The 20,673-nt window shown below is 55.8% G+C and overlaps 1 protein-coding gene across 1 annotated transcript; it reads left to right on the top strand.

The window, feature by feature from the left end:
- The first annotated feature begins 3,190 nt into the window (after positions 1 to 3,190).
- On the top strand, positions 3,191 to 12,481 carry CDC37 (cell division cycle 37, HSP90 cochaperone). The gene is made up of 8 exons (XM_060630214.3): positions 3,191 to 3,399; positions 8,755 to 9,036; positions 9,382 to 9,490; positions 9,599 to 9,714; positions 9,795 to 9,917; positions 10,470 to 10,652; positions 10,742 to 10,813; positions 11,898 to 12,481. The coding sequence occupies exons 1-8, from the start codon at positions 3,298 to 3,300 to the stop codon at positions 12,051 to 12,053; spliced, it is 1,143 nt and encodes a 380-aa protein (XP_060486197.1). The 5' UTR covers positions 3,191 to 3,297; the 3' UTR covers positions 12,054 to 12,481.
- The last annotated feature ends 8,192 nt before the right edge of the window (positions 12,482 to 20,673 follow it).

The following is a 20,673-nucleotide window of genomic DNA, read 5'->3' as shown; positions in this document are numbered from 1 at the left end:
GCATTTCACAGCAGTTAGAAATGCAGGTCTGGGTTCAAATTTTTGCTCAGTCACTCCCTGGCTATGTGGCCTCGGGCACATTCTCTGGCTATGTGGGCTCTGGCCTGTATATGGTGTTTGTTAGTAAGATTATGTCTGTCTGGATTTAAGTGTGCGTGTGTTCGAAGAGTAATTCAACTCCTCCAGGAGTTTTTTCTGGATACCCAACCTGAATTGGACCCTTCTATTTTTCTCTCTTGCCAGTCTCCTAATCATCACTGGTTTTTTATAGATTTGTGTTGTTTATTTTTCTGTCTTCTCCATTAAATGTCACCTCTGTGGGGGGCAGGGAGTTGCATTCTGTTCACCCCAGCACCTGGCATATAGTAGGGGCTGAATAAATACTTGTTGAACAGATATGCATCACAGTAGGGCTGTGTCTGTGTTGGTATAGAGAGAGAGGTGGGAGCTGGCTGGGTATCGTGGGTTCCTGGAGGGTCCTGTGCTCAAAGCTGGTGTCTGTTTTCTTCCTTTCCTATTCCCTCAGCCATGCTCACTTTATGAAAATGATGCTAATGCCTCAATTCCCTGTATTGCCTTTGACAACATCTTCCCCCTTTTCTGGGTCTTAGGGACTCACTCCCCTCCTCTGTAAAACAGAAGGATGGATCGGTTCATGATAAGCCTCCTTCCTGATCTAAAGTACTATGAAAATAGTCTTCATCTAATACCCTCTTTAATTCAGTCAACACTTACTGAGCACCTATTGTGTGCCAGGCACTGTTCTGGACCCGGCCCTGCCCTCATGGAGCTCCAGGGAATAAGGGAGGCAGATACCCACCAGAAATCTCATCCCCCCCCCCCCCAACCAGATGTGTCATTTAATCCCAAGCACCCTTACCCCGGTCATTCTCTCTGCCCTATAAGATTTTATGGGTCTGGATTCGCCAGTGGGTATTCCTCTCTTCACACACTGACCTTGCTCCCTCGCCAGGCTCAAGTATGGGCACGGCAAGCATCAGGCTGTTCTTGTTGGTTGCTGTAGCCCCACCACCTGGCTACAGTGCTGTGGAGCATAGTAGGCACTTGGGAAATATTCTGTGAAATGAGCTAAGAAATCAATGACGGAGCAAAGGCAGGCTCCCATGCATGACCTCATGAAATCCTTGGTGTCGTTACCCACTTTGCAGATGAGGAAAGCGAGGCTCAGGGAGGCAGAGCCGATGCTAAGTGGTGTGGGGCTGTGGGATGCAGCAGAGAAAGCCTAGGTAGCTCAGAGGACCACCAGCCGCCCACCCCCACCTCACAGGTACGAGAGACACAGCAGAGGATGCGCTGATGGGGGGAGGGGGGTGGTGTGGGAAACCCAGGGACGGTGCACATCAACTCGGAGGGCTCCGTGTCAGTGCCCAGCTGGAGATGCTTTGCTGGCAGATTAGGAAAGTCTTGGCGCTGATGGGGAAGCTTCCGGCGCCCTGTCCCCAATTCTGGGAGCGGGGGCTCCCAGGACCCCGTTTCACTGGGGCCGGTCGGCTCCAGTCTCCAGAGCCAGGGAGAGACCTCCACGGCTACCCGGGAATCGCTGGCATCTGGGGTCCTCCCCACACACCCACAGCCCGGAGGCCAGCATGAAGCCCTCAAAGGGCGCACGGGTGGGCCCCGGCTTACTTGGGGAGCGGGGAAAGCCCACAGCGTCCTGGTCCCCTCCCTCCGGGGTGCCGGGTCCCCTTCCCCACCGCAGCTCGCAGCCCGAAGCTTACCTTGCAGTGGGGCTGGGGAGGGGATGCCCGGCCCTCTCCGGCCTGAGGGCCGGGAGGGGACAGGGGTGTCCAGACCCTTTGTTTGCTGTTGTGTGTGTATGTGTGTGCGCGACTGAGACCCGCTGGGGTGTAGGTCCGTGCGCGCGCGTGCCCGGGCCTTGACGGCCGCGGAGGTGCTGGACTGCCCGGGCTGGCGGGGGGGGGGGGGGGGGGGGGAAGGGGAGGGGGAGGAGAGGGGGACTCCCCCGCCCCCGCCCGCCCACTCGCGGGTTTGAAAGATGCTCGAGGGGGAGGGGTTGGCAGCGGGCGGGCGCTTTTGTCTGGATGGCCCCTCCCCTTCCCTGGGTAGGGGAATCCCCCCCCTCGGGAGCCCTTCAATCCATTTCCTCTAGTCCCTTCCCTCCAAACACCCTTGGGGTAGTCTGGGAAAAAGCGCCCCTTACCCGAGGGGCTGGAGCTCCTCCCATCTCACCCGCCCCCACGGAACGCCCTTTAATCTGAGATAATCTTGGCTTTAGGCTGCAACACGGCCTTTTATCCCGGTATCAAAACGAGGGTTGGGATGTACGCTAGGGTGCAGCTGGGGTCGCCCAAGCTCACAGTAATGGAGTCTTTAGAGCCCCGGCCGAGGAAGGGGGCCCCAGACCAAAGGGGAGGGGCTACGAACGATTCTAGAGTACCACCACAAGGAAAGCCTCCTTCCGCACCTCCACGATCCCCTTCCCGTTCCCAGTCTGCGCGGGGCCTGGAGCACACAGACCGTTGGCTTGACATTAGCGACACCCAGCGGTCGCACGGGGAGACGCCGCAGACAAGGCTCCGGAGACCGTTAGGGTGATCCGGGTGATTTTTTAGAGGGGGCGTGTGTGTGCGAATCCCAGCTCAGGAATGGCAGAGGGCTGGGACGCCAGCGGGAGGCTGTGGTCCGAGTCAGGGAAACACAGACCCCTAAGGCAGGGCCACGTCGCCCCCACATCCCCAAAGGCAGGACCGTATTCCTCCTCCGCTTAGACCTTTCCAGGGCAGGGCCCTGTACCCCTCGGTCCGGGAAAGTGCTCTGATCAAGACACCTCTCCCCAGCCTTGTGTGTGGTCCTCGTCTCAAGGGGCAGGGGGAGAGGTCTTCCCGCCGAAGCCCGCCCCTGCAGAGGGCTCGGGCTGACGTCACTGCGGCGTGGCTAAGGGGACTCGCTCTCTGCCCCGCCCCTCGCGGCCGCAGCAAACGCCCAGCGGGGGGCAGCAGGAGAGCGGAAGGGGGGGATCGGGGTCGGAACGCCAGTCCGTATGCCCCCAGGAGGTGCCCAGTGGAGGCCCGCGCCCAGTGAGGCGGGGTCTTTGCGGGGACTCCCGGGGGCCGGAACACGTGCGCAGGACCCTTTAAGGTAAGCCGGGTCGCCAGTGCCGCCACCGCGGTTACTAGGGATATAACGTCATGCGCGGGCGGGGACGTGCGCGCCCGGGCGGAAGCGGAAGGGGCGGGGCTCCGCAGGCCGAGTCTCCAGCGCTGCCGCCGCCAGAGTCAGAGCTGGAGCCCGTGCGGGCTGAGCCGCTGAGGCAAGATGGTGGACTATAGCGTGTGGGACCACATCGAGGTGTCTGACGATGAGGACGAGACGCACCCCAACATCGACACGGCCAGTCTCTTCCGCTGGCGGCACCAGGTAAGGCGCGCGCGCCCATCCCCTTCCTTTCCCCCTCCCCCCCTCCCCCGGCCCGGGTCTCCGCTCCAGAGTTCTGACCCCTAGTACTGCCAGGGACCCCGCCATTGCCACCTCGGGTTCCCAACGCACAGTCTGGACTTTTAATATCGCTTAGGGGTTCCTCGATTCAACTCTAGACCCCAGAACTGCAGGGCGCTGAGTCCCTACCTGAGATCCCAGGCCTCCCCTCCGATTTCTGTATGGAACTCCCTGTTGACCCCTAGGGCACCTTCCTCCGAGTACAAACTGATAAGACAAGCTTTGGGGGTGTCCCCCAATCCCGTCTGGGACCTCCCACTGACTCGCAAACCTCTGCCTCAGAGTCCGGACCCTGGTAATATTTGGGGACGCACTTCTGATCTTGGATAGACCATCGGTCCCTCTCCAATCACTAGAGTCCTCAATAGTTTGAATTTATTCTGCGATCTTCCTCCCTAGTTCTTGGCAGAGATTCCCATTCAGGTCCAGAGATCCCGTCTTTCTCCAAACAGAACAAGGCTCTCTGTCCTCCCCTGAGATTCCTGTTCCTGGCTTGAGATTCCAACCCAGGACCCCTTCCCTAGAATGTAGACTGGTGCTCCACCAGGGCCTTCGGTCCCATCCAGGCTGGAGTTTTGGAACCCGTTTTCCCTCCGGACTGAACCACCAGCTCCACTCTGATGGAGCCTCCAATTCTAGGCACTCTAGCCTCACCTACTGTGGACCCCATTTCCCACTAGTCCAGGAAGCCCTACCCCGCAGGGCTTCCGGCACAGCCAGAGCCCCTGCCCCTCCTTGCTTTTGCAAGCCCAGGCACCAGCCACCCCCAACGGCTTCCTGTAGGTAGCCTAGGAATGCCTTATACCAACTCAAGTCCAACATCCAAACCCACCTGGCCTCCCTCCTGTCCCCAGCTTGGTCTGCTGCTGTCAGGCACCCCAGTTGCCCCTGCTCTCATGAGGGACCCTCCCAATCTGATTCCAAATTTACTGCCCTTTCTTTTATCTATTTGCCCCCCAATCCAGATCCTGGAGTCCTACCTGGGTGTCCTCCCGCCTCTCCCTGCCCAGCAGTGCTCACAGACCAACAGAACAGGTCTCATAAGACCTAATATTCTAACCTCTTGCTCCCCCAAATCGGGGCTCCTACACCCACATACTTGTGCATGTTACACTCACACTGAGGGCGTATATTCCTCAGAACCTTCCACTTGGGAATTCCCCACCCCACCCTCGCATATAGCAACTCCCAGTCATTTATCCAGAACCTCCTAGAAGGGCCCTTCCCCATCCTGCAGTGTCTTTAGTCCCTACATCTGGTCCCCAAGCCCATGTCCAGCCCTTACCTTAAAGCAGCAATCTCTTGGGCCTTAACCTGCCAGGCAAGCCACTGGGTGTAAGAAGAAAGTTCTAGCACTTTCCTTTACTTGCCGTGTGTAACATTTTATTATGAAATGCTTAAGACCTCCGCAGAGCTCTAAAGACTATTCTTGGGAACACCTATTTCTGTCACATAAAGAGGTTAATCTATACAGCTGTGTGTGAAGAACAGTTTGGTCCTGCCGGGTGGGAAGGCTCCCACCTGGTGCCCCCTCTCCTGCAGAATCCTGCCCGCCATGCCTTCCTCCCTCTGGGCACAGGACCTTTTCCCCCCGTCCTGCTGAGGGCCCTGTAGCTATAGCGGAGAGTGTTGGGGCGGGGGAGGGGAGGTAACCACCTTTAGCGCCCCATTCAGTGGCGGGCAAGCTTGGGTTCTAATCCCAGCCCTCCCACTTACTCCTTTACTTTCCCTGCCCCTAGAGACCATCCTAAGACTGAAACGAGATTAGGCCCAGCTGGTACTTGGCTCTGGGCTGGGAAAGAGAGTCCCCACATGGGAGGGGGAGGGGGGATTAGTGTAAAGGTAGCCTGGTGTGCTTCCGAGCGTGGGAGCGTGGGCCGGCACACCTAAGTTCCAATCCTCGCTTCTCAATCACTGACTTATTGTACGACCTCTAGTGAGTCGTCTTCTCTCTTTGTGCCTAAATTTCCCCGGCTGGGAATACTAAGCGTGTCCACCCAATAGGGTCATTATGAGGAGTTACCTTATTTTTTTAATGTTTGTATTTTTTAATTTTTTTTTTTTTTTTTTTTTTTTTTTTTTTAGAGAAAGAGCGAGCAAGCACGCACAGGGGTAGGGGGAGGAGCAGAGAGAAAGGGACAGAGAATCCCAGGCAGGCTGACACGGGGCTCCATCCCATGCACCACGAGATGACAACCTGAGCTGAAATCAGGAGTCGGACGCCTAACTGTGCCACCCAGTCGTCCCTGGGGTTCCCTTCCTTACTTAATGTGTGTAATGTCCTTGAGACAACATCTGACATGTGATGAGCTGTCTGTAAACTTGAACCGCTCTCTGTCATCATTGTTATTTAGGTAATTCGCGTTCGTGGTAAAGAAAAATTCCAGAGGTTCCAGAAGGGGACAAGGGAGTCTCCCAGCCCCAGTTCCCTGGCTTCCTTGTCCAAATTACTGTTACTGGTTCCTCGTGGCTCCTTCCATTGAACTGTATGGCACTGAGATTCTGTGAGCCTCCGTCTTTCTGTCCGTACGGCAGGAGGGTGGTGAGCCCTGCCGGCCCCTTCTCTCTGCGGTGGCTTCTGCCCTGCCCAGCCCGCTGCCCCTGCCAGCTCCGGGATGGCTTTATTTAGCTTCAGCCTCCCTGGCGGCCACTCAGAGGACACCGAGAAGAGCTTGGTGGCCGCCCAGCATAAGCCAGCAGGGTGATAGTTTCCCGCCACCACCTGAGGCCAGCCGTAATGCCAACTCCAGAGAGCTCCTCACAAGGCAGCAGGAAGCCTCCAGGGCCCCGCAGGCCCATCGTGGAGGTGGGGGAAGTGATGGAGCCCACGGCTTCTTTCTCGTTCCCCTCCACGAAGCAAGGGCCTCCTCAACCTTTGACCACATGGGGGGAAAGTGAGGCTTGGGATTGATTGTATGGGTCCTGTGGGGCATTAGAGGAGGGCCCGTTTCCTGACCCTCACCCACCAGGTGCCTGGCTCTGTGCCAGAACCTGGAGATACAGCCTCGAATAAGGCACAGAAGTGACTTAGCAGACCTTTCTGGTGGCGGCGGCCGTGACAGTGGTGATACCGTGGGGTGTGTTCATTACTGAGTATGAACAGTATGCAAGCTGTTTCCTTGGAATAGCTCTTGAGGGCCCACTTCGCAACGAGGAGTACGAAGGCTGTGAGACTGGAAGTGACTCAGCCAAGGTCATGTTGCCCGTAAGTGGTGGAGCTGGGTGATGTGACTGTGGCAACAACCACTCCCAGTTATCGGGCATTTGCTCTGGCAAATCCGTCTAAATGCTTGAAGTGCATTTTTTCTTGTTTGAGCCCCAGAACAGTCCCCAAAGAGAAAGGCAGAGAGAGGGAGTGTCCCCTCGGATAGTAAGGACTGTAGCCACCATGGCTGAGTGTCCAGCATGGCTCTGGACCATCTGTCCTAACTTGTAATCTTGGCTTCTCCCGGTGCAACCCCGTGAGGGTGCTGTTGTCTGCATTTGACAGATGAGGAAACTGAGGTCCCTAGAAGTTAGGGGATTGACCCAAGGACATCCAGCCTTTACTTGGTGGCCATGGGGTATGACCCCACATTTGGGGTCCTGTGGCTGTCCTCCAGCATCTTATCCTATGTTCTGATGATCGCGAAGGGGCCTTTGGGGCTCACTGATGCAGAGTGGGGGCACTTGCGGAAGGCTCTGTGTAGGTGGAGTGAGGGGAAAAGAGTTCCAGATGGAAGGAACAGCATGTGCAGAGGCTAAGAGTCAAAAGAGGGCTGTTGCATTTGGGGAACCTTAAGGGCCAGCATCTGCCTGGGACCCAGAGTTGGGAGAGGAGAGTGGGACCCAGGCCCCTGTGGGGCCTTGGTGCCATCTGGGCAGCTTGGGGCAAGGGTCAAGGTTCCCATCTGAACCCAGACAGTTCAGGTTGGGGTATCCGGGAGGACTGAAGACAGATGTGCGTATTTCAAAGACTCCTCTGGCAGCCTCTGAGTCGAGATTGGGGGACCAGCGATGGAAGGCACTGGCACTTCTCAGGGCCCCGTCAGTGGCTCTGGATTGAGCAGGCACTGAGATGATGGAGCTGAGCAGGGATGGAGAGCAGACAGGGCCATGCGATGCTACAGGGGGTCCAGCGGGGAACTGAGCGAGAGCAGGAATGAGGAGGGGTGCTATCTGAGCTTGGGGTGCAGCAGAAGAGAAGGTCTGGGGAGCAATAGCTGTGGTGGGGGGGATGGGAGACTGGGGGGTACCGAGCTAACGCTCAGGGTGGGGTACTGGCCCGGAGACAGCTGAAGGGGTTTGGGCAGCGGTCCAGGAGCCGTACTTGGGGTGGAGCAACTTGGAGGGACGTCTGGAAGTGAGAGCCATCAGGACTGGGTAGCATAGAAGGAGGGAAAGACAGGGCCAGTGAGCAGGCCTCAGCCACGGGCAGAGATGGCTGGAGGAGGTTGCTGAGCAGGGGAGGGCACCCGAGTGTCACTGAGGGCGGCTCCAAGGAAGAGGGGGGGCCTGAGACCCCCATTCAGTATTTCATTACTTTATTCACCCAACGAGTGTTTCCTGAGCCTTTACTGTGCACTTGTGTGTGCAGACACGAGAGTGAGCAGAGCCCCACCTCCACGGAGCTATTACCCTTAGAGGGGTACGGTGTCCAAAACACGATAAGGGGGTGCCTGGGTGGCTCAGTCAGTTAAGCGTCCGACTTCAACTCCAGTCATGATCTCACGGTTCATGGGCTCAAGCCCCACGTCGGGCTCTGAGCTGACAGCTCAGAGCCTGGAGCCTGTTTCGGATTCTGTGTCTCCCTCTCTCTCTCTGCCCCTCCCCTGCTCGCTGTCTCTTTCAAAAATAAATAAACATTATTAAAAAAAAAAAAAGACTGGTAAGCATGGGAGGGAGTAAGCGGTGGTGGGAGGGAAATCTGGAGAGAGAGCCAGCAGCCGGTATAAATGCCCTGAGGTTTGAAGTGGGCTCAAGGAAAGGGGAGGCAGCCGTTGTGACTGGAGGAAGGGGGCAGGGCAGACGGTGCACGGCCTTGTGGGTCAGGGTCGGGGATAGGACTGGGGCTTTTGCTCTGAGTGACGCGGATGCCGAGGAGGGAGGGTTCTCAGGGTGGGTGGACTCGCACAGGTGTGTGCAGGTGGGGCGGAAGCCGCCGCCCGTGTCTGTGGTGCAGAGGGTGGTGCGGACACCGCCCTGGGGCCATCCCCGATGCTGCTGGGCCGGGATGGGGCGGGGCTGGGGTCAGGGGACAGGCCCTTCCCCAGAGTGAAGGGCTGCCTCTGCCCGCAGGCCCGGGTGGAGCGCATGGAGCAGTTCCAGAAGGAGAAGGAGGAGCTGGAGAGGGGCTGCCGCGAGTGCAGGCGCAAGGTGGCCGAGTGCCAGCGGAGGCTGAAGGAGCTGGAGGCGGCGGAGGGCGAGGGCAGCAAGGCGGAGCTAGAGCGGCTGCAGGCTGAGGCTCAGCAGCTGCGCAAGGAGGAGCGGAGCTGGGAGCAGAAGCTGGAGGAGATGCGCAAGAAGGAGAAGAGCATGCCCTGGAACGTGGACACGCTCAGCAAGGACGGCTTCAGCAAGGTGCGGGGGCGGGGCCGGGCAGGGTGCACTGGGTGGCGGGCGGGCAGGTGGGGGGCAAGGATCGTGCAGGTGGAGGGAGGGATGGACTGGTGGGCCCCGGGCGGGGAGGGAAAGGCGTGGGGCTGGGCGGACGGAGCACCCCACTGGTACCCCCCTCTGATCTGCCCGAAGGCCCTAGTGCGAGGCCACACCTGCCACACCCACGCTCCCGCCGCCTCGATGCTCATGGCGCCGTCGCCACCTCCGCCGTGGATGGGATGGGCGCTGCGGCCTCGGCCCAGCCGGCCGAGCTGGAGGCGCCGTGCGGCCTCGCCCCAGCCCACTCCCCCTCTCGCCCCATCACAGAGCATGGTCAATACCAAGCCGGAGCAGGCGGAGGAGGAGTCGGAGGAAGTGAGGGAGCAGAAACACAAAACGTTCGTGGAGAAGTACGAGAAACAGATCAAGCACTTTGGTGAGTTGGGCGCGGGGTGGCGGGGGCCCCCTGGTGGGGGGTGCGGACGACCGGGGCTGGCCCCCCGCCTCCTGGGCCCTTCAGCGCCTCACCGACGGTGTCTCGTAGGCATGCTCCGTCGCTGGGACGACAGCCAGAAGTACCTGTCGGACAACGTCCATCTGGTGTGCGAGGAGACCGCCAACTACCTGGTCATCTGGTGCATCGACCTAGAGGTGGAGGAGGTGAGTGGAGCCTGCCCTGCGACTGGGAAAAGCCCTGCCCTGAGGCCACCTCTTGGTGACACGCTGCTCTCCCTCGGCAGAAATGTGCACTCATGGAGCAGGTGGCCCACCAGACCATCGTCATGCAGTTCATCCTGGAGCTGGCTAAGAGCCTGAAGGTGGATCCCCGCGCCTGCTTCCGGCAGTTCTTCACCAAGATCAAGGTCGTGGCCCAGGAGCCGGGTCGGGTGGGGCGCGGGCCTCCTCGGGGCGCGGGCCACAGTCCACAGTCCACGTGTCCACCTCCGACTCAGGCCCGTGGGATCAGAACCCGCGATATCGGGAGAGGGCAGAGACGTGCAGGGGCCACAGACTGGTTGGCCCCCAGACGGAATCTAAAAGGGGAGCTGACAGGACGTGCCGGAAGCCCCTACGGGGGGGAGGGACAGAGCCAAGGGCACCTGGGGTCTCTCACCCAAGCGCCTGGAGGAACAGAGCTACCCGGGCAGCCGGTGGTGGTGATGCAGAGATCGGGTTGGCTGTGCCGACCTTGAGGTGCCCGCAGAGCCCCTCGGGCACGTGCAGGAGGTGAGCGTCACATCACAGGTCTGTAGCTCAGGAGGCGTGCAGGCCGGTGGCCGTTAGCATGTGGACGGTGGGACTGGCTTGGAGGTTGTCCCGTGGAGGAGACTGACCGAGGGTCTGAGGGCCTGCTGCGGGGGGCGGGGGGGTCCTGGGTCCGGCCCAGTGAGTGCCTCCCGGCCCCGACCCTGCAGACAGCCGACCGCCAGTACATGGAGGGCTTCAACGACGAACTGGAGGCCTTCAAGGAGCGCGTGCGGGGCCGCGCCAAGCTGCGCATCGAGAAGGCCATGAAGGAATACGAGGAGGAGGAGCGCCGGAAGCGGCTCGGCCCCGGCGGCTTGGACCCCGTGGAGGTCTACGAGTCTCTCCCTGAGGTGCGGCTCCGGCTCCCCTGCCCCGGGTGGGCAGCAGGCGGGACTCCCCGGGGACCCGGCTCCTGACCCCGGCCCATCTGCACCCGCAGGAACTGCAGAAATGCTTCGACGTGAAAGATGTGCAGATGCTTCAAGACGCCATCAGCAAGATGGACCCCACCGTGAGTAACCGCGCCCCAGGCCCGCCCACCAGCCAAGCTGAGCATCCAGGGAGAGCGAGGTGTCCCCCGCCCGTCCCTCCCCAGCCCTGCCTCCCCACGTTGCCGGTAGCAGTGTCCCCTCTGGGCTTCCCAGAGGAACAAGGGAGGTCGCGTCCCCTCGTGGCCGGCACGGGAGGCAGCCAGGCTTTCGTGCCACGCGCTCGTTTACGTACGCGGAGCACCTCCGGTGTGACTCCAGCAGCGAACACGGAACTTTCAGCATATCCCCTGCCATTGAGTGTCACTGTCACCATGGGCCGTTTATGAGCATAGTGGGCACACCAGGCTGACTCCACCTTTGCCCAAGAAAGGGGCTCTGCTCCCCAGCCTTGGTTACCCCATCAAACCACGGTTTCTATGCTAGTACGGAAAATGGTTGAACACTTGGTAAACGTCAACTGTTTTATTAAGTAAGGTCTACGCCCAGTGTGGGCTTGAACTCGCGACCCAGAGATCACGAGTCGCGTGCCCTACTACTGACTGAGACAGTCAGGCGCCCCTGGCTGGTGTTGTTACTAGGAACAGTAATAGTGCTGGTAAGCAGGACTTTGGGTCTTCCTAGACCTTGGTTTGATCCCATTCCTGCCACTTGGCTCGCTCGTTGGCCACACTAGTTCCTCCTCTGTGAAACGGGTCTAGTCGCAGGACCTGGCCCAGGATTACTAGAAGCTTCCACGAGAATGGCTCTCTAGACCTGGGGTCTGCAAACTGGTTCACAGGCTCAGTGCCTGTCTTTATAAGTAAACGCGTTTTGCCGGAACGTAGCTTTTATTCTGGATGTACGTTGTTTAATTTGAATTAAAGTTAAGTAAAATGTAAAGTTCTGTTCCTCCCCCGCACTGGCCACTGAAGTTTTGGCAGCCACATGTGGCTGGTGGCTGCCGTGTTGGATGATGCCGATTACAGGCCACTCCCATCGTTGCAGAGTCCCTTGGGCCAGCTCTGGGCTAGAACAAGCAGTAAGAACGTCCAGGGATATGCAGGGCACGGGCAGGGCCGCTAGAAGGCCGCAGCCCGGCCTCACTCACCACCTCTCTCCCCACAGGATGCGAAGTACCACATGCAGCGCTGCATCGACTCTGGCCTCTGGGTCCCCAACTCCAAGTCCAGCGAGGCCAAGGAGGGGGAGGAGGCAGGCCCCGGGGACCCCTTGCTGGAAGCCGGCCCCAAGCCAGGCGACAAGAAGGATGTCAGCGCGTGACTCGCCCCGGCTGCTGCCTGCCTGCCCGCAGGCCCCCGTGTGCCCCTTTTCAGAAAACAAAAATAGATGCCTCTCCCCAGCTCCTGGCTTCCTCCACTTTCGCTGCTCCGGCCCGGCCCGGGTCAGGGAGAGAGCTGCCCCCATCCCACTGCCCCCACCTCAGTGCTCATCCAAGTCTCTGCTTTGAGTCAAGGGGCTTCACTGCCTGCAGGCCACCCCCCCACCCCCCACCCATCAGCATTATGCCAAAGGCCTGAGGGTCCAGGGAGGGGTGGAGGTCGCTAGGCTGGTCCGTGGGGTGTGGGGAGGGTCCCCAGCCCAGAGGCCTGCTCCAGTCACTATGGGCTCTGTTTTCACTGTTCATCCGCTCTCGAGTCTTCTATATGGTAAACAGCAATGATCTACCAATAAAGGATTTCAGATGCTCAGGGGGGCGTCTTGAGGGCTGTTGACACAGCTCTTCTCTTGGGGTGGGAGGGGAACCCAGTGAGTGTCAGAGGCCTGGCCTGTGTCGCCCCAGGCCTTATCCTCCAGCTATCTCTATTCTGGTTCCAGGCTCTTCTTACACAAGCTATTCCACTGCCTAGAACATTCTTCCCCAGGATGCCTTTACGTTAGAGTTCTCAGCTACACCCCCCACTCTTTGTGGCTTGTCCTCCAGGCCCCCTGATGCCACCCATTCAGGAACATCATCCTCAATCTCTGACCACTGCCCTTGGTCTCCGTGACCTCTTCCCTGGTCCGGATCCCCGCCACCTCTGGCCTGCAGCCTGCCCCAGCCTCCTCCCCATCTCCCCCTTCCACACCAGACCCCCAACAGGCCGTGGCTGGAGGGTGGCCGTGAACAAGGTACATCCTTCCCTCCCAGCAGAAGCCAAAAGCCCTCTCTGCAGCAGACAGGCGTGCACCTTCTGCCCGGTCCTCTCTCTGCCCTGGTCTCGTGTCCTCCCCTCTGTTCTCCCTCTCTCCTTGCAGGTTCTTGAGCACTTTAAATTTCTCTTTATCAGTGTGACCTTGGCAACTTCCTTAGCCTCAGTGTACCCCTCCTGTGCACAATGAGTAATGTTAGTGCCTTTCTCCTGGGGCAGCACTAAAATGACATCATACCACAGGGCAAGCATGGTGCCTGGCACTTAGATGCTCAAAATGCGGGCCTTGGTGTGTGCCTGTCCCTTTACCCAAACACCCTTCCCTGCAGCCCTCACAGGGCTCCTTTATAAAGTAACAGAACGTTTGGGCCACAGAAAAGGGCCTCAAGAATAGTATACTATGATGAACAAAGACATCAGTTTAAGATGAAACCAACCAGTGAATCCCTCTGCCTGCCCCTTTCCAGGAGACCCCACTCCCGGCAGCTGCTTGTCATTCAGACCAGAGCTCAGTGCCACTTTTTCCCAGGAGCCCTCCCTGACCCACCCGAGTTGCCCCTCACTTCCAGCCAGGCGGCTCCCCTCACCTGCCATGTGCCAAGCTTTGTCAACCTCACGTCGTCCTCTCCCTTGCGCTGTGAGCACCACCAGGGCACAAACAGTGTCACGTGGTCCTCAGGTGCTCACAGTGCCCTGGAGGGGTCCTGGCGCGCAGTGGGGGGGGTCAGTAAACCTCTACCAAAGCAAAGAGCCTTTAGGTGGTGTTGGTGCACGTTGGTTGCCACCGGGGGGCAATAGTGAGCTGCAAACCCCAGTGGCCTCACCTAAAGCTTTTCATACGGCGGGAACGGCAGCCAGGGATCCAGAGGGCTTGGGCAGGAGGACGGCATCCTAGAGTCCTTGGTAAATCTCGCCTGTCCAGGATTCATCCAGGATTGGGAAGTTCATTGTTTACTGTGAAAACTTTCCAAGGTAGAATCCATATTACTGGCTTTTCCTTCTGCCTCAGGCTCCAATACAACTCAGCACTGTTACTGATTCTTTGCTTAAGATTTCAATATTTTGTGCGTGGGTGGTTTTTTTTTTTTTTTTTTCACATTCATTGTGCTTTTTAAAAATATTGCATTAAAGTATTTATCTTGGTTACTGAGCTTTTTGGTGCCCTCTTTTGCTTTCAAGCCTCACCTGCCTCACCCTAGTGTTGGCTCTCGTAGGACAAGGGATTTAAAACGCATCAAGCAATACTAAGAAATAGGGAGACAGCTCCATATCTGCTCATTACCTACCCAGGCGGTTCCCTTCCCCCAATCACAGGAACCCACTGTCCATGGTTTCTTGTGACTACTTCCAGAGTTTCTTTTCAGAAACTTCTTACCCCCTCTCCTCTCTTTTACCCAAAACATAGCATATCCTATAGTCGGAAATGCATCTTTTTTTTTTCACTGAACAACAGACCTGCAGACCGACCTCCCTTTATCGTCAACACTTCCTCATTCCTTCTATCCTGTGTAGAAAGCTCCAGTATACTCCTATCTCAGCGTTGGTTTCACTGACCCATTTTGATTAACATCTGGGGTTTTCCCAGTCTCTATTTTTGCAAGCAAGAAATACCCTTGTGCACCACTTCCCATGAGTATGGGCATCCTACCTATAGGAAAAATTCCTGGAAGCAGGATCGCTGGGTCTTAGCTGGGGGGGGGGGGGGGGGGGAGGGGGGACAGAATTCAACTCAAAAGGGTTTAACAACAACTGCAATCAAGGGGTTGATGTCAGGGATGTGAGCGGGGCAGGGGGATTGGAGAAGCAACAAATTATATCCAATGTTTTTTTTTTTCTTTTTTTTCTAATTAAAAAAAAAAACGTTTACTTAGGAGAGACAGAGTGCCAGCGGGACAGGGGCAGACAGCGAGAGGGAGGCACGGAATCTGAAGCAGGTTCCAGGCTCTGAGCTGTCAGCACAGAGCCCAACATGAGACTTGAACTCACAAACTGTGAGAGCACGACCTGAGCTGAAGTCAGATGCTCAACCAACTGAGCCACACAGGCATTCCTCAAATGTATTTTCTACAGCTGCTGTAACCACAACCTTAGCGCCTTCAACACAAATTTATTATCTTAGAGTTCGGCAGCCCAGAAGTGTGACACGAGTGTCACCGGGTTAAAACTAAGACATTGGCAAAGCTACGATCCTTCTGAAAACTCGGGGTAGGATCCATTTCCTTGCCCTGTCCAGTTTCTAGAGGCTGCCCACAGTCCTTGGCTTGGGGCCTGACGCCATCTTCAAAGATGGTGAAAATAAGTCAGACTCTCACATCACATCACTCCGACTTCTTTTTCTTTTTTTAAACTTATTTATTTTGAAAGTGGGGGGCGGGGGCAGAGAGAGAGAGAGAGACAGAGAGAGAATCCCAAGCAGGCTCCACACTGTCAGCGTGGAGCCCAATGCGGGGCTTGAACTCATGCACTGTGAGATCATGACCTGAGCCAAAACCAAGAGTCAGCCGCTTAACTGGTTGAGCCACCCAGGCGCCCCTCTGATTTCTTTTTCTGCCTCCCCCTTCCACTTTTAAGGATCCTTGTGATGACCTTGAGCCCAACAGGATAATCTCCTTACCTTAAGGTCAACTGATTAGCATCTTCAATTTCCGCCTGCAGACTAGTAACGCTCCTTGTTATGCTTCTCCCTAACGAAGCCTGACATGTTCACAGATTCCAAGGATTAGTTCATATGCTACACGGACACCTTTGGAAGTCTTTTATTCTGCCCACCACAGGGAGGCACCACATCCTAGGCTCAAGGGTATGTGCAGGAAACAGAATTAGCAGAACTCACCGAGATCTGGAGCCATGAAGAAAGTGCTCTTTGCAGAATATGTGGTCACAGAGACACAGCACAGCCACTGCCCAAACTGTGACCAGGCAGGGAGGGAGCAAGGGAACAGATATCCCTCCTTGGACTCCTACTTATGGTCTCCGGCCAGGCTCCCCCATTGGTAGAACCCACCAGAAGCCAGGGACATGGAAGCTGGATGAAGCACTTTGTTCTCTTGTGGCCACAGAAGGAAGCCCTCTAGAAAAGCTGCTCTAAGGCAACAAACATCCTGGGGCCTGGGGACAGAGCCTAGAACAAGTTACTCCAGCCCCCATGCCCCTTACCTGCCTACCCACCAAGTGAAAAGCCGAGATTCTCCACTATATTTATGCTGTTTCTTTTTTCCTGAGTGGGCGTTTTGTTTCTTTATTAATTATGATAAAATAAACATATGTAAAATTTCCCATTTTAACCACTTTTAAGCTCATGGTTCAGGGGCATTAAGTACATTCACGCTGCAGTGCAACCATCACCACCGCCCGTGTCCAGAATTCCTTTTTCTTCCCAAACTGAAACGCTGTCCCCATCAAACACGTGTTCCCCTTCCCCCTCCACCTGCCCTTGGCTCCTACCATCTTCTTTCTTTCTCTATGACTCTGACTCCTCTAGGGATCTGGTATAAATTGGGATCATTTGTCTTTTGCGTCTGGCTTCCTGCACTTCACATAATGTTTTCAAGACTCGTTGACGTTGTAGGACGAAGCACGTGTCAAAGCTTCATTCCTTGTTATGACAATAATATTCCATCGTACGGTTACGTTACGTTTTGCGTATCCCTTCATCTGTTGATGGACACCTGGGTTGTTTCCATCTTTTGCCTAGCTGATGTTTTTAATTTCTACCCCCTTTCGAGTGCCTGAAATATTTCCTAATAAACAGTTCTGGGGGGCACCTGGTTGGCTCAGTCGGTTAAGCGGCTCAGGTCACATGGTCTCACGGGCTTTTCAGTCCACGCCCCGAGTTGGGCTCCGTGCTGACAGCACGGAACATGCTCGGGATTTTCTCTCTCTCTCTCTCTCTGCCCCTACCCTGCTTGCGCTGTCTCTGTGTCTCTCTCTCAAAAATAAGTAAACATTTAAAAAATTTTCTGCAAAACGGATCTATATGCCGTAGAAAGGAAAGATCACCAAGTAATACCATTCGCTAAATGAAAAAGATAATAGCATTCACTCCACACCTGGTTCTAAGCTCTTACGTGTAGTAACTCATCTGGCATTCCTGACCTCTCTCTGAGTTTGAGACTCCAGTTAGCCCCGTTTGGCAGAGGAGGAAACTGAGGCATGGAGACGTTAAGTGTCTGCCCGGGATCACACAGTGACCGAGCTGGGATTTGAACCCAGACCTTCTGGTTCCGGCCTTCCTGTGCGTTAACTCCTCCGTTTCCTCCCAAGACAAGCAGAGAATATCTAGTTTCAGGCCGCCGGTGGGACTTGACTAGACTCCTGTATTCACATGTGTGGCTGACAGGGTGTGACAATTCCTTGGAAGCGTTCCCAGAAAACTGACCAACCTAATGGCTGTTTGGGGGAAGGGGCTGACGGGTCCACAGATCCTCCAATTGAAAAGAACACAAAGATTCTAATTTAGTTCATCAATTCTTGGCTCTTCCCTGGTCTGCTGGGAGCTCCGGGAGGCCCCTCCCTGAAAATCCTCCTCCTGAAAATCCGCTGGACACCGGTGACCAATTGTCTCAGGTCTGTCGCAGTTTTCACCTCGGAAGTCCCCAGCCTGGGAATCTCCCTTGGTCCTTGGTAAACCCCGGTGGTTGGTGTATGCTGTGAGGGAGGAGTTTGAGAAGGAGGCCTTGGGCCCTGGGAGCGGTATCTGAGCCTTCCCTGCCGCTTCCGTGGCCTCTTTTTTTTTTTTTTTTAATGTTTACTTGTTTATTTTGCGAGAGAGTGGGGGAGAGAGAATCTCCAGCAGGCTCCACGCTCTCAGTGCAGAGCCCAATGCGGGGCTTGATCCCAAGAACCCTGAGATCATGACCTGAGCCAAAGTCAATGGTCTGACACTGAACCCACCGAGCCACCCAGGTGCCCCTAAAAATAAAATCTTAAAAATAAATAAATAAATACAGGGGCACCTGGGTGGTTCAGTGGGTTGGGCGTCCGACTTTGGCTCAGGTCGTGATCTCGTGGTTCCTGGGTTCGAGCCCCACGTCGGGCCCTGGGCTGACAGCTCAGAGCCTGGAGCCTGCTTCGGATTGTGTGTGTGTGTCTCTCTCTCTCTGTCCCTCCCCCACTTGCACTCTCTCTCAAAAATAAATAAACATTAAAAACATTAGAAATAAATAAATAAATAAATATAAATAAAAGAAACTGAGAGGGCTCCCTAAACTCTAAGCACTCAGCCCTGGGCCTGGCATCCAGTCTGGGCCAATGTGAGCTATTATTATGATTTATTCTTATTACCGGAGTTATTACCATCATTATGATCATTAGTCATAATAGTCACTTGCCATTTCCCATCCCTCCGGGGATGCTGGACACCCAGTCCCGGGCTCACTCTGTGCTCTGTGGGCCAGCTCTGGGCCCAGTAGAGGCTGTCCCCCCCCTCACTCAGCTGGCTGTTAAAGCATTTGGCACCTTTGGCTTCCTGTCGCTGCACTCCCCGTGGCAGAGAGGAAGCTGAGGCCAGAAGGCCACGGTTGGCCCTTCCACAGCAAGCAGGACAGCAGGTCAGGCCCAATGGCTCCCTAGGCCATTCACCCCACCAGTTTCTTAGGCACCTACCGGGTGTCAGGCATAATTCCAGGTGCTGTGGGTGCAGTGGAGAACCACACGGACCCCTCCCCTGTGGAGCTGACCTTCTAGAGTGGAAGACAGGCGTGAAGATCAGTGCTCAAAGAAACTTCCAGTGAAATGTCAGATTGTCATAAAGATTGCAAAGAGGGGCGCCTGGGTGAGTCAGTCAGTTAAGCGTCCAAATCACCAGCGCAGGTCATGATCTCGCAGTTTGTGGGTTCAAGCTCCACATCAGGCTTCGAACACTGACAGTGTGGAGCCTGCTTGGGATCTTCTTTCTCTCTCTCTCTCTCTCTCTGTCCCTTCCCAGCTCTCACACACTCTCTCTCAAAATAAATAAATAAACATTTAAAAATAAATTAGTGCCCCATTAAAAAAAAAAAAAAAAAAAAAGACTGGAAAAAGGGGCGCCCGGGTAGCTCAGTCGGTTAAGAATCAGACTCTTGATCTCAGCTCAAGCCAGGATCTCAAGGATCATGGGTTCAAGCCCCAAGTAGGGCTCTGGGCAGACAGTGTGGAGCCAGCTTGGGATTTTCTCTCTTCCTCTCTCTCTGCTCCTCCCTGCTTCCACATGCGCGTGCATGCTCTCTCTCTCTCTCTCTCTCTCTCTCTCTCTCTCAAAAATAAATAAAAACTTGGGGGAAAAAAAGACTGCAAAGAAAAGTACAGCAGACAAAGGGACAGAAAGATGGGTTTGCTGATTTAGAACAAGGAGCTTCTGGGGAGGAGTGAGTGTTTATTTCTTGGGCTGGGTAGTTGACTTATTACTGTTGTTCTTTAAAACTGGACCCACAGGCGAAGCCCATGAAAGTTTTCTTTAATGCATGCTAAAGGAAAGCTTTCTCTACTTACAATACTTCTGATACCCAATATGTGGGTTTTCCACACCAAATAATTCTCCAGTTTTCTGTGGACACCAACTGGGAGGAACTTGATCAGATATCAAAAGTGGCTGATGACTTAAAGGATTCTTTGCTCAGACTGGACGGAACAGGCTGAAGATAGGCTCAGGCCAAGGTCAAGGACTAGTCAAAAAGAGTGCTCTGATTAGTTTGGTCAAGGAGAGGGTCTTTGTCACCTGTCTGTGCCTCAGTTTCTTGCTCTGAGAAATGGGGATGAGCCCCCAGTGGACTGCTGCCAGGACCAAATGAGATAATGCATGAAAACACTCGGTGCACAGCCTTTTGAGTAAAGGACAGCGACTTGCTGTGTGTCCATTAGAACTCAGATAAGGTGGGGGGGCACCTGGGTGGCTCAGTAGGTTGAGCCACTGTCTCTTGATTTTGGCTCAGGTCATAATCCCAGGGTCGTGGGATGGAGCCCCGCGCTGAGTGTGGAGCCTGCTTAAGAGTCTCTCTCTCTCCCTTGGTGTGCCAGGGGTCTCAGTAGGTTAAGCGTAGGACTCTTGACTTTGGCTCAGGTCATGATCTCACAGATCATAGGTTCTAGCCCCAGTCCGGCTCCGCACGCGGGCAGTTAAGAGCCTGCTTGGGATTGTCTCCCGACCTCCACTTCTGCCCCGCCCCTGCTCTCTCTCTCTCTCAAAATAAAAAAAAAAAAAAAAAAAAAAAAGATTCTCTCTCTCTCTCTCTCTCTCTTTCCCTCCCCCTCTCGCGCACGTGCTCCCTCTCTCTCTCACTCAAAAAAACAAAAACCAAAAAACTTGGTGGGACATCCAAGCTGCTACTTTGACAGATTCAGAGGTGTAGGTGATCAGGAAAAGAATTTGAGCAGGTAGGTCAAAAATGCCTCCTTGCGGTGGGGGTGGGGGTGGGGGTGAGGGTGGGGTGGGGTGGGGTGGAGGAGGTCTTCATCCAGCTAGGTGGAGCTGGCCAGGCAGGGACAAGGGAAGACAGGCAGAATAGAATGGAGTCACATAACAGGACGAAGAAAGACTGAATGGCGGTTGGCTGGGCTGCAGCCTTGATCGCCAAGATAAGGACATGGGGTTTACACCAAGTCCCAAAGCCTAACTTTGGCCCACCGTCCGCGTGGGCAATTGCTTAGGCGTCACTGGCAGGCCACACTCTGCAGCCACCCCAGCGAGCCACCCCTTCCGCATCTCCGCCCACTTTCCCCAACAGCCAGTCGCTGACGCTGAAGCGCATCCAGGAGCCGCCCCAGCCAATCGCGGT

Source organism: Panthera onca, chromosome A2 (assembly GCF_046562875.1).
Source record: "Panthera onca isolate mPanOnc1 chromosome A2, mPanOnc1 haplotype 2, whole genome shotgun sequence".
NCBI classification, from domain to species: domain Eukaryota; kingdom Metazoa; phylum Chordata; class Mammalia; order Carnivora; family Felidae; genus Panthera; species Panthera onca.
Note: the sequence above shows the minus strand (reverse complement) of the source record. Positions and strands in the feature narration are given on the sequence as shown.